Here is a 12,783-nt window from a genome sequence, read left to right on the forward strand (position 1 = left end):
GACATGACTGTTGTGTTGGTCTAAATTCTGTCTCATTGTTATATTACATTATTATCTTGTGGTGTAATTACTGTGTGTATTATAGTAATGTGTTTAGTTTTCTTTTTTTAAAAAATTCTTTTGGCATTTAAGATTTTTATTTTTATTCTAGTTGTTACCTTTGCCTTAATGCTTTCTATACTACACCCATAACCCCTCCAACTTTTTTTCTTATTTAACCTTTTGCTTTTTGTCAATTTTAAATGGTATTTTTTACAGCCAGTGGCCCTCTATTTCCCTTTTACTCTCTCTTCCCATCTTTAGTTGTATCTGTTCTCTATTGTCACACATATAATATTTATATATTATTTTTCAGTGCCATTAACCTTCTCATGTTTTAGTCTCAACTCTACAATTGAATATTTAAAATGTTCACATAAAGTGTTCCCAGTCATCTTTTTTTAAAACATAGGCCTCCCTTTTCCCAAATTTTATTTTGAAAAATTTAAAACCTCTGGAAAAACCAAAGATTTACACCAGCTGTTAGCATGTTGCCACGTTTGCTGGTCATTATTGGTTGGATGAAGCTTCACTCCCTCTGGTAGATTCCTCAGAAGGGGCACTTACGTACAATGTTCTGGCACATTCAAAACTGCTTTTCCATGCTTTTGTGTCTTTTGATCTTGGCTGGATATAATAGGCTTGGTTTGTACTTTCTTTTTCCTTATATTCCTTGAAAATGCTGCTCTTCTGTTGCCTTGCTCTGTATGTTGTTTTTGAATAATCTGATGCCATTCTAATCTTTCTGCCTTTATAAATTACTTCATCTTTTTTGCCTGCAGGCCCTAAGGATTTTTTTCATAATCTTTAACATCTTAATGTTGTTTCTGTAGGATGTATTTCAAAGTTAATCATTCTTGGCTGATTTTCCTTAGTATGAAAAATGTATAGATTTGGATCTTCATTTATATCTAGGAAGCTTCCTTGGATTATAGTTTTAAATAACAGTTCTATTTCATTTTTTGGACACTTCTTCTTCAGGGACACCAATTATATTCAACCTCCTTTGCCTGTCTTCCATTTCTTTCACTTCTTCTCCAACCCCCTTTTCTTCTTTATCTCCGTTTTCATCCTCTTGGCTGTTTTCCTGATTTCCTTCAGTGCCTTTATTAAGTTTACATTGCAGTTTATTCTCTGGTCTTTGAATTTGGTCTTCACTTCTGATATAAGTCTGTGTTTTTCTTCTCTTTCCTTACCTCAGGCAACTCTCATTTCATTTCTCCCTGATGACTTGCTTGTTTTCTTTGTTTCTTGTCCACTTATGTTCTTACATTTTACGATTCTTACTCAAGGGTGACTTTTCGTTATTCCCAAATGCTTGTTTGAGAATATTTAGTTCAGCTTGGAGTGTTGTGTTACAGCTTTCATTGAGTTCATGTTTGTTGTTGGGGAGGGTTCGGGGGACTTTTTATGAGCAGAAAAGATTTTATCCACATTTTCTGATATTTTGTGGAAGTTTTGTATGGATTATGCATGTGATCTATTTTTAACTATTTCTGTTTATTTAGTGGACAGGACTGTTGGTCTGAGAGAGCTGTCTTCCGGGCATTCTCTTGTATGGATGGTGGGGGAATATTAGGTGGGAAGGGTAGAAGGAGCACTGGCATATCTTGCTTCTTTTTGCTTTTGCTGGTTCCTAAAATTTCCTGCCTCATTTCCATCTTCCCTTTCCTGCGATGTCTCCAGGGGAGACCAGCTCTCCCCTGGAAATACCCTGAGTCTCCCTCAGAAACACTCTTCTCTGAGGCAGATGCTCCTGGTGTCCACCCACCTTCAAGCCCTAACTGCGCAGCTGGAGACTGTCGTGTTCCAGCCTGTGCTCAGTGACCTGGCTCTTCTGCTCACTTTCTGGGGGCGCCCCGTGCTTCCTCTGGGCCCTCTGCTCCTTTTCAGCCTCTCCTCTCCCGCTGTCCACACCCACAGGCCTGTAGTGCTGGTCCGTAGAGTGTGGGAGCACTTTTGGAAAAAAATTTCCCTCTGCTAACAGATAATTTGAAGGCTGTGACATTCTCTGTCTTCTGGGAATGCTGAGGGCTTGGAGCCCATGTGCTTCTATTTGGGTTTTTTCTGTTGTTGATTTTATGGATATTCAGAGGATAAGGAGAAGATTTGGAATCAGGCCTCTACCAGTGTTCTTCAAACCCCAAAGTCCCCTCTTGGCCTAATCTAAAATTATGAGCACTGTCTGATATCCAGGAAGTTTTTACCATTTATTGTGCTCAGTCACTCAGTTTTGTCCAGCTGTTTGTGACCCCCCCTGGGGTCTTTGGGACTGTAGCCCACCAGGCTCCTCTGTCCATGGGGTTTTCCAGGAAAGAATATTGGAATGGGTTGCCATGCCCTCCTCCATTACCTTTTATTAATGATTTCTAATTTGAATTTTCTTCATAATTTGTGACTTCTTACTGAGGAAGTGCCTTCTTTCATTATTTGACAATGTAACTTATGAGAGAGACGTAAGAAGAGAAAAAAGTCTGCCCCAGATTAGAGTGCTAATAATGTAGTAATTAAAAGTGTTTCTTATTTTTGGGTTATCTTTAATAAACCACTTGGCCATTAAAATCAACAAGTTTTGCAATAGATTCTATTCACTTATTAATTTTATGTAATAATAAAATATTTCTGTGTAAATATTTTCCTGGTGAAAACCTGTTATTAAATTTCAAATGTGAATATAGTCATTTCCTCCTCTGTGAACTTTTTTCACATAGTACCATATTAATAAAGACTAAATCCCTGTCTTTTATAGATAAGAACTAAAAGAACTAAATAGGGAAGCATTCATATTTCAAGATCTCTAAGAAGAGGTAGCAAATATTTAATATGGAACAAAAACCTTGTGAACCCAAAAATGAACATCTTTTGTCAAGCAATGGCATCCCATCCAATGCAGGTATGTGTTTTTTATGAAACAAAAATGGGAGAAACTTAGAACTAAGCAGCCTTCATAATATTCATTCAAGCCACTGTTTTTTAGTATGTTTTAGTTTAACTGTGCAGGTCACAGACCTTGTTCATGAATGTTTACCAGATTATTTATAATTCTGCTTTATAAGGAAGAAGTTGTTTAATCTTTTAAAAATAGCGTGTCTATATTTTAGCATGTGTTTACATTATTTTCTGGTTTGAAGACTGTTTCCATGTTGAGGCACTTCCGCACATGCCGTTTCTCTAAATGCCTTCTCTTCCTTGGTCTGTCCCAGCCCCCAATTCTGCATCATTTTGACTGCTTTTCCCTTACATCTCTCCCCACCACATCCAATCAAGTACGACGTCCTGCTTTCTGTAGTCTCAGACATGTCTCTTGAATGCATTTTACCTCCCCATTCCCACGGCGACTGTTCTAGTTCAGGCCTCCCATCGACTCTGATGAAAATTATGTCAGTCAGCAGATAGCAGACAGGAAGATAGAAACTGGTGGAATAAATAGGCGGCACTTAAGACAGGGAATTTATAAGACAGGTGTTGGAAGAGCCAAGAAGGTTCTCGGGAAATGGAAGAACACAGAGCTCAACCACAGCAGGAAGCTGCTCCCAGCCTCTGAGCCAAAAGGACCCTGAGAGTAGGAGCTGTTAGAAGGCGTGGGTAGAAGCAGGAGGTGGAACCACGGTCAGGGCTGCCTGCTGGAGACGGACCCACCACTCACTGCCAGAAGCCCGTCTGAGGCAGCAGAGAGGAGAGTCCCTCAGTTTCTCCCCGACTACGGCCTTCTGGTCTTTTGCCAGCACCTTCCATCGTGAACCTACCAGGAAACGTGCTGGGAATGGGGCATTGGAAGGATGGTCTCCACAGCACATGGCAGGGAAGGGGCTCTGTGGCGGTCAGGCGGGTGACTGCTCAACCCTGCCTGCTTTCCCTTCTTGTCTCTCTCGTCTGAAAGAATGCAGCCAGAGCTTATTCTGAATTACAAGTCTGTTGTTCCACTGGTCTGCTTACAGACTTTTGTCTTCACACGCTGATTCCATAAAAATTCTGCTCCTTAGGATGCTCATGCTGTTGGCACCTCCATTGTACTAGACCCATTCACCCTGCTCATTCCCGTTGCTCACCTCCCCACCTGCCTGATATCCCTCAGCCAATGGGGACATGGGTGCTTAGCTCATGGACTGTCATCCCGCCCCAGGCACACCATCATCCTGCAGTGTCATTGTCCTCGTGGATGATCCATCTAAGGTCTCAGACTCATGGCTTCTGTACTCTAGTTACTCAATCATTTTGATCTGTACAGCAGAAGGCAAAGGAGAAAAGGAAAGGTATACCCATTTGAATGCTGAGTTCCAAAGAAATCCAGAGAGAGATAAGAAAGCCTTCCTCGGTGATCAATGCAAAGAAATACAGGAAAACAATAGAATAGAAAAGACTAGAGATCTCTTCAAGAAATTAGAGATACCAAGGGAACATTTCATGCAAAGATGGGCACAATAAAGGACAGAAGTGACGTGGAGCTAACAGAAGCAGAAGATATTAAGTAGAGTTGGCAAGAATACACAAAAGAACTATACAAAAGAAAATCTTAATGACCCAGATAATCACGATGCTGTGATCACTCACCTAGAGTCAGGCATCCTGGAATGAGAAGTCAAGTGGGCCTTAGGAGGCATCACTACGAACAAAGCTAGTGGAGGTGAAGGAATTCCAGTTGAGCTATTTCAGATCCTAAAAGATGATGCTGTGAAAGTGCTGTGCTCAGTATGTCAGCAAATTTGGAAAACTCAGCAGTGGCCACAGACTGAAAAAGGTCCGTTTTCATTGAAATCCCAAAGAAAGGCAAAGCCAAAGAATGCTCAAACTATCGCACAATTGCACTCATCTCACATGGTAGCAAAGTAATGCTCAAAATTCTCCAAGCCAGGCTTCAACAGTACAGGAACCAAGAACTTTCAGATGTTCAAACTGGATTTAGAAAAGGCAGAGGAACCAGAGATCAAATTGCCAACTTCTGCTGGATCATCGAAAAAGCAATAGAATTCCAGAAAAACATCTATTTCTGCTTTATTAACTATACCAAAGCCATTGACTGTGTGGATCACAGCAAACTGTGGAAAGTTCTTAAAGAGTTGGGAATACTAGACCACCTTACCTGCCTCCTGAGAAATCTGTATGCAGGTCAAGAAGCAGCAGTTAGAACCAGACATGGAACAATGGACTGGTTCTAAATTGGGAAAGGAGTTATGTCAAGGCTGTATATTGTCACCTTGCTTATTTAGCTTCTGTGCAGAGTACATCATGCAAAATGCCAGCCTGGATGAAGCACACGCTGGAATCAAGATTGCCGGGAGAAGTATCAATAACCTCAGATATGCAGATGACACAACCCTTATGGCAGAAAGCAAAGAGGAACTAAAGAGCCTCTTGATGAAAGTGAAAGAGGAGAGTGAAAAGGCTGGCTTAAAACTCAATATTCAGAAAACTAAAATCATGGCATCTGGTCCCATCACTTCATGGCCAATAGATGGGGAAACAATGGAAACAGTGAGAGACTTTATTTTTGGGGGCTCCAAAATCACTGCCGATGGTGACTGCAGCCATGAAAATTAAAAGACACTTGCTCCTTGGAAGAAAAGCTATGACCAACCTAGACAGCATATTGCAAAGCAGAGACATTACTTTGCCAACAAAGGTCCATCTGGTCAAGGCTGTGGTTTTTCCAGTGGTCCTGTATGGACGTGAGAGTTGGACCATAAGACTCAGCACCAAAGAACTGATGCTTTTGAACTGTGGTGTTGGAGAAGACCCTTGAGAGTCCCTTGGACTGCAAGGAGATCCACCCAGTCCATCCTAAAGGAAATCAATCCTGAATATTCATTGGAAAGAGTGATGCTGAAGCTGAAACTCCAATACTTTGGCCACCTGAATGGAAGAACTGACTTCTTGGAAAAGACCCTGATGCTGGGAAAGATTGAAGGCAGGAGGCGAAGGGGGCAACAGAGGATGAGATGGTTAGATGGTGTTACCGACTTGATGGACATGATTTTGAGCAAATTCCGGGAGTTGGTGATGGACAGGGAAGCCTGGTGTGCTTCAGTTCTTGTGGTCTCAAAGAGTTGGTCATGACTGAGTGACTGAACTGCTAACAGCTACTCACTTTCCTATCTTGGATCTTATTGCCAAGAACAGTTGGGATTCTGGAATCCAGCCTGCTATCTTCTAGCACTCTCATTCTCTTATTCCTACAATACTTATTTTTTTTCTGCCTGATAAAGGTAGTGGTTCTTAATTGTGACTCACACTGTACTTTTCCTGTTGCACCAGACCTGGAATCAGTCATTTGCTAAGGAGCCCTGGTTCCTTTTAGTAGGAAATAGTAATCACACACCAGGATCTCGTGTGCCTATTGCTACTGAAGTGACACTGTGTTCGGGAGTGTCCAGTGTCTTAAAACTTGGAATTAGATTTTTTTTTTTAAGTTCATACTGAAAACTCGAATTCAGATATAGTACCAAAGAGTTACTCTACAGACTAGTTACCACACATACTAGTTACTTCATACATACTGAGTTACAATACAGACTAGTTACTAAATAGTCATAGCTGTTTTCAGGGCTCATTCAACACAAGTATCACTTGATCACTAGCAAGTAAAACTGCCCCCTCCTTCCTATCCTGCTCCTTCTTTGTACCTTGCGCCCTTCTCTCTCAGAGCGACTATCACTTGTCTCTTTTCCCCATGAGACCTTGAGCTCCTTCAGGGTTCAATAAGGACATCACCTGGGATAATTGTTCACCACAAAATTATTTAATTATTCAGTTAATTAACTGGTTGGTTAATTCTTTAATATTTAGGTTCTTCAAGTCCATTTTTTATGTCATCTATTCGTGGAGCAATAATTGAAAACACGTCTTCAACTGGGACTATAACACAAATTCCTCTTTTCCCTAAATATGAAGTGGAACTTGACTCTCATAGAAGAGTCATTCCTTACCCTGGAAAGGAACACATTGAGCGTGTTTTGGAAGAATATTCACATCAAGTCAAAGATTTGCAGAGAAGACTAAATGAAGTGAGTTGCAAATTGATTCTTTTGCTGTGCTCTTGGTGTAATCTTAGTGAAACTTGAATAGCTCAAAGTGTTATGCTTAATGACATTCAGCTGCAATTATAATTAATAATTGGTTCAAGCCTGCTGGGCTGCTATCATGATAGCAGGTTTTTCTTTTCAAAGCAGCAGTAGGGGATTGGATTTTAAATGTGCATGTATACGTGATAGCTAAATAGTGTTTAGAAATTAATCCGTAAAAACTTCAAGTGGACCTTATGTAGAATCAAGCTGGATTTAGTCAGCTTTCCAACTGCATGTTGGATCTGAGCAGTCTATAGCTTAGAGTCAAACTTGCACAGACGCCTTTGTAATCCAACTTTTCCCTGTGCATTTTAGCCTCTTCTGCTACCTGCTCTTTACATATATCCTCCATTCTAGCAGTATCAAGCTACATGCTCTTCCCTAGATGTACTATACAATTCTGGACCCTCATGCTTTTGCCCAGATCATTCCCCCTCCTCTGCCTGTCTACCTGGCAGTTCTTACTCTCAGTCAAGACTCAGCTCAAGCATTTCTCTCTGAAACCTGTCCTCTAGACACAGTAGGCGTGTCCCGCTCTGTACCGTTACTGCTCCTTGTACACACGTCTGTTGTACCGTTAGTGCTTTTTATTGCATTCACCTGTGCATTGTTCTGTCTCATCAGACTGTGTAAACACTTAAGAATTCTGCAAGTTTATTAAGTGCTGAAAAAGAGGTATCACTGTGTTATGTACAGAGGATGCAAAGATGAATAAGATAGGACTCATAAATTCATAGTCTCGAAGGGAGGGGGCATATAAACAAACAATGACAATACTTTATGATAAGTACACTAATAGAGATGGATTGATGATTGATAGATAGATGGGTGAAGCACAGAAATACCAATGAGAAATAGAAATAATGCCTTAATTAATTTTCCACATCTGTCCTCTGGCAGAGTGTGTGACACTTGACTGGCTCCCAATAAATTATTAATAGTTGTATCAGTAAGTAAATAACAGGGTTATTTGGAGACATAATATTTATCACAAACCTCCCATGTAACAGATATTATACTAGGTACTGGATATATAGAGATGGAAAAGATGTCCTCCTTTTTATGTGCATGTTTACAGTCTTATGGCTGAGGTATTTAAAATAGAAAATGATAGTAACAAGATATGCCACAGTAGGGTAAGCACTGATGCTAAATCTAATCAGTGCCTTACGTTCTTTATCTTACTTGCCTCTTCCACAACATTTGACGCACATGACAATTCTTTTCACCTTGAAGCACTCTTTTCTGTTAGATCTCTTGGAAGCACACTCTGCTAACTTCCCTCCAGCTCATTCTTTTTCAGTCTTCTTATTCCAACAAAACCCTCCATAGATTGTAACAGTGATTCCCATGGCTTCTGTTGCCCTGTATGTGTCAGTGCCTGTTCAGTTTGCACATCTGGTCAGACCTCTAAACTGGTTGCCACACCCAGTTAGTGTCCCTGTATTCCTCCTGGACATTTCTATTTGAAAGGTTTCTCAGGCTCCATAAACTCACCACTCCAATGACATCCCTGATTTCTCCCAAACCCTTCTTCTAGCTGTGGGTGGTGCTCCATTTACACAGTCACGGAGGGCAAAAGCCTGATTCATTCTTGGTAGCTCTGCGTTTTCCCTGACATGCACTTTACTCCCAAGTCTGCCCAGTGCACCTCATGTATATTTCTCAAGTATGTTTTCATTTCCACTGTTACATTCCAAAGTTCAGACTACTCTAGCCATTCACCTGGACTGTTAGAGAAAAAGATAGAGGGTTCCACCTTATAGTGACTATATAAACATTGTGAACTGCAGAATCAGGTCTTAACCTTTTATATTTCCTTTGCTGTGTAGTTTTTGTTTTTCCTATGGTTCCCAATTGCCTTTCTTTTTCCTTTATACTATTTACCTTTATCATATCCTTATTAAATTTTCTATCATACCTTCCTTTAACCCAGGACTCTTTAGCTCTTTTGTCTAGTCTAGATGAATTTTTTCTTAGGTCTGTTGTATAACTATAAAAAAAGTTAAAAAAATATTTTCTTGAGATTATTATCACTGTTTTCCTGGTTGGAGCCATGATTTCCAGGATTTATTATTTTCTTTTTTCTTCTTTCTTGATTTATTTCTTCCTTTAGTCAGAACACAAAATCTTTAGAAACTTTAAGAAAAAGTCTATGGGGCATACATTGTATGAATTTTCTTCATTCTGAAAATGACTTAAGCTGGATATAATTGAAAGTTATTTTCTTTCAATCCGTTGAAAATATTGTCTTCCCTTGCAGAGACTGAGAAGATGTCTATCTGATTCTTGTTCATTTGTAGATGATATTTTTTTACTTAGTTGAGGTTCATCTTTGGAAACTTTAGGAAACTTTGGAAACTTTATATCTGAAATTCCACTATAACGTAAATAGGTGTGGATTTTTGTTTTTTTCATTCACTGTGCTAGTCCCAAAAGGGACTCAGTGGACCCTTTTGGTGTGTAGATTTGTGCCTTTCAGTTCAGTTCAGTCACTCAGTCATGTCCAACTGTTTGCAACCCCATGGACTGCAGCACACCAGGCTTCCCTGTCCATCACCAACTCCTGGAGCTTGCTCAAAAATCATGTCCATCAAGTTGGTGATGCCATCCAGCCATCTCATCCTCTGTCGTCCCCTTCTCCTCCTGCCCCCAATCCCTCCCAGCATCAGGGTCTTTTCCAATGAGTCAACTCTTCGCATGAGGTGGCCAAAGTATTGGAGTTTCAGCTTCAGCATCAGTCCTTCCAATGAACACCCAGGACTGATTTCCTTTAGGATGGACTGGCTGGATCTCCTTGCAGTCCAAGGGACTCTCAAGAGTCTTCACTAACACCACAGTTCAAAAGCATCAATTCTTCTGCACTCAGCCTTCTTTACAGTCCAACTCTCACATCCATACGTAACCACTGGAAAAACCATAGCCTTGACTAGATGGACCTTTGTTGGCAAAGTAGTGTCTCTGCTTTTTAGTATGCTGTCTGGGTTGGTCATGGCTTCTCTCCTGAGGATCAGGCGTCTTTAATTTCCGGGCTTTGAGGAATTCAGTTTGTTTTTTCCTTTGACAGTTTCTTTCTCCCTGTTCTCAGTTCTCTCTCTCTGAAGCTCCTGTTGTCTGGGTTGAACCTCTAAATCTCTTTTTCTTTCAAAAATTTTATCTACTTTTTCTACTTAAAGGGGCATTTCTTGACTTCCAACATTTCTATTGCAACTTTTTAGTTTGCAGCCATATTTTTAATTTCCAGGAACCCTTTCTTCTCCTCTGATCTCTTATTTGACATAGTCCTATCTTTCCTGGTGGCTCAGAGATTAAAGCGTCTGCCTGCAATGCAGGAGACCTGGGTTCGATCCCTGGGTCAGGAAGATCCCCTGGAGAAGGAAACGGCAACCCACGCCAGTATTCTTGCCTGGAGAATTCCATGGATGGAGGAGCCTGGTGGGCTACAGTCCACGGGGTCGCAAAGAGTCAGACACGACTGAGTGACTTCACTTTCACTTATTCTTACTTTATAGCAAAAATGTCTTTAAAATTTCTCTCTAATACAAGTTTTGGGAAATGTCCTTCCACTGTTGCATTATCACTTTTTGTTTCTTTGGATCTTTTTTTATGGGTATTTTCTCATTTGTTTCATCTTACTCTCTCTTTTATTTTGTAATCTTCCTTCAAGTGTTCAGTGGTTTTTGGATTTTTGTTCATACTCAGGAATGAACAGTAGAGAAAAAAAAAAAACTGCTGGCAATCTGTCTATGGGCAGAACTTGATGGCTTTACTTTGGGATAATTAGGTGGGGTGTCAACTGTTTCTCTGGGAGACCTCTCAGTGCCTGATTTTAGAGATCTTTGTGAATTTCTCTGTAGTAGAACACCTTGATTTTTGAATGGGTACTTGTCTGCTGCCAAGTTTTTTAAGTCAGTTGGAGGTGGGGGTTGACTTTTCTGTATACACAATTTCAACCACTTCTATCCTCAGGAATAGAGTTTATTCCTATCTCTTTCTTGAGCTATAAGTCAGATTTGTCCTAGAAATGATGTTTTGGTTATAAAGTAAGTGGATTGACAGGGATATTCCAAAAATCTGTGTTAGAAATGATTAATTAGACCCCAGACAGTTGTGAAGGGGGGAAGGAAGTACACATAAGAACAAACAATTGAGGGGCTTCCTGGTGATCCAGTGGCTAGGAATCCGCCTTTTGGTGCAGGGCACGTGGGTTTGATCCTTGGTCAGAGAACTAAGATCCCACATGCTTTGGGGCAACTAAGCTGGCAAGCTGCAACTACTGAGGCCTCTGCTCTGGAGAGAAAATCACTTACCACCGTGAAGAGCCCATGTGCCACAACTAAGACTCAATGCAGCCAAATAAATATTAGTAATTTCTTTAAAAAGACACACAGTTTTTAAAAAAAGTAAATGATTGGTATATAGATTTTTGGAAATTACTAGCTATAAGGAAATATGTTCCTCTGATGAAGACTAATTTGCAGGACACTTTTTTTTTCCAGAGCAATGAATTGCATGAGAAACAAAAGTTTTACTTAAGACAATCAGTCATTGATTTGCAAACAAAACTTCAAGAGATGCAGATGGAGAGAGATGCCATGGCTGACATCAGGTTGGGCTTCGTTACCTGAAATTATTTTAAAGTTTTACTTTTTCTAGAGTAAAATCACTTGTGTGAATCTCAGTTTTATCAATATTATTTCTTTCCTTTCATTTATTTCATAGACGAAGGGAGAGTCAGTCCCAGGAGGATTTACGAAATCAGCTTCAAAATACAGTTCATGAACTTGAAGCTGCCAAATGCCTTAAGGACGATATGCTGAAAGATAGCAGCACACAGATAGAGCAGCTAAGAAAGATGATGCTTAGTCATGAGGGAGTACTTCAAGAAATCCGATCAGTCCTAGTGGACTTTGAAGAAGCCTCAGGCAAGAAAGTATTTGAACATGACAGCATGTCTACCATCCACTCCCGAAGCATGGCCTCAGCTATTAGTAAAATCCTAAGAGAATTAGACACAGAGATTTCTTATCTTAAAGGGAGGATATTTCCAGTAAGTGGTGAGAACACTTTGTCAATTTTATATTAAAATTCATTAAGACAATAGTATAAGGCATATAATTTTTTAAAACTCTTCAAAGTAAGCCAAGTTCTCCTTTTTGTTCTCTAAAATAGTGGAAGTTACATCCACAGTGATCTTTACTAATAAAGGGAGCTAACTTGTCAGTATAGTTTCATGAGTATAACCATTGTAAAAGATTTAATAAAGTACAGTGATAGAATGTATCTGATTTTAGTATTGCTTCTATTTGCATCTTTCTAAAGCATTCCTTTAGTTAGAAAATCTCTATATTTTCCAAGCTCTAGATTTACCAGTTCCTCAATCAATATTTCTTTTTTATAACCAGGTAGAGGATCAGCTTGAAGCACTGAAATCTGAATCACAGAACAAAATGGAACTGCTTCTTCAGCAACATCAAGATAGGTAAGTTTCTGGCTGAGGTATAGAAGATCATAGTGAAACTATAGCACAAGTCTACAATCTCTCATCAGCAATTCCAATATCTAAAAAGCTCTAAAACACAGATTTTTTTTTCCCATAGATTTGTAGCAAACTCATGTTAATGAAAAATTTATTCTGACACTTATTTGAAAAGTAGGGAAGATGTCATTCAAGATTGTTGCA

At 39.8% G+C, this 12,783-nt stretch overlaps 1 protein-coding gene across 13 annotated transcripts in view; it reads left to right on the top strand.

Annotated features, from left to right (window-relative positions):
* The window catches only part of CCDC158 (coiled-coil domain containing 158), a 78,985-nt gene that overhangs the window by 12,652 nt on the left and 53,550 nt on the right, over window positions 1-12,783 (top strand). For 12 of the 13 annotated variants that reach the window (XM_043906417.1, XM_043906421.1, XM_043906416.1 and 9 more), the window contains 5 exons: window positions 2,789-2,932; window positions 6,823-7,040; window positions 11,600-11,709; window positions 11,823-12,150; window positions 12,506-12,582. In XM_043906417.1, the coding sequence (XP_043762352.1) occupies window positions 2,863-2,932; window positions 6,823-7,040; window positions 11,600-11,709; window positions 11,823-12,150; window positions 12,506-12,582 (803 nt within the window). In that variant the 5' untranslated portion in view covers window positions 2,789-2,862. The remainder of the gene's footprint in view (window positions 1-2,788; window positions 2,933-6,822; window positions 7,041-11,599; window positions 11,710-11,822; window positions 12,151-12,505; window positions 12,583-12,783) is intronic. The other variant, XM_043906430.1, reaches the window with a different exon arrangement.

This window comes from Cervus elaphus, chromosome 6 (assembly GCF_910594005.1).
Source record: "Cervus elaphus chromosome 6, mCerEla1.1, whole genome shotgun sequence".
NCBI lineage: Eukaryota > Metazoa > Chordata > Mammalia > Artiodactyla > Cervidae > Cervus > Cervus elaphus.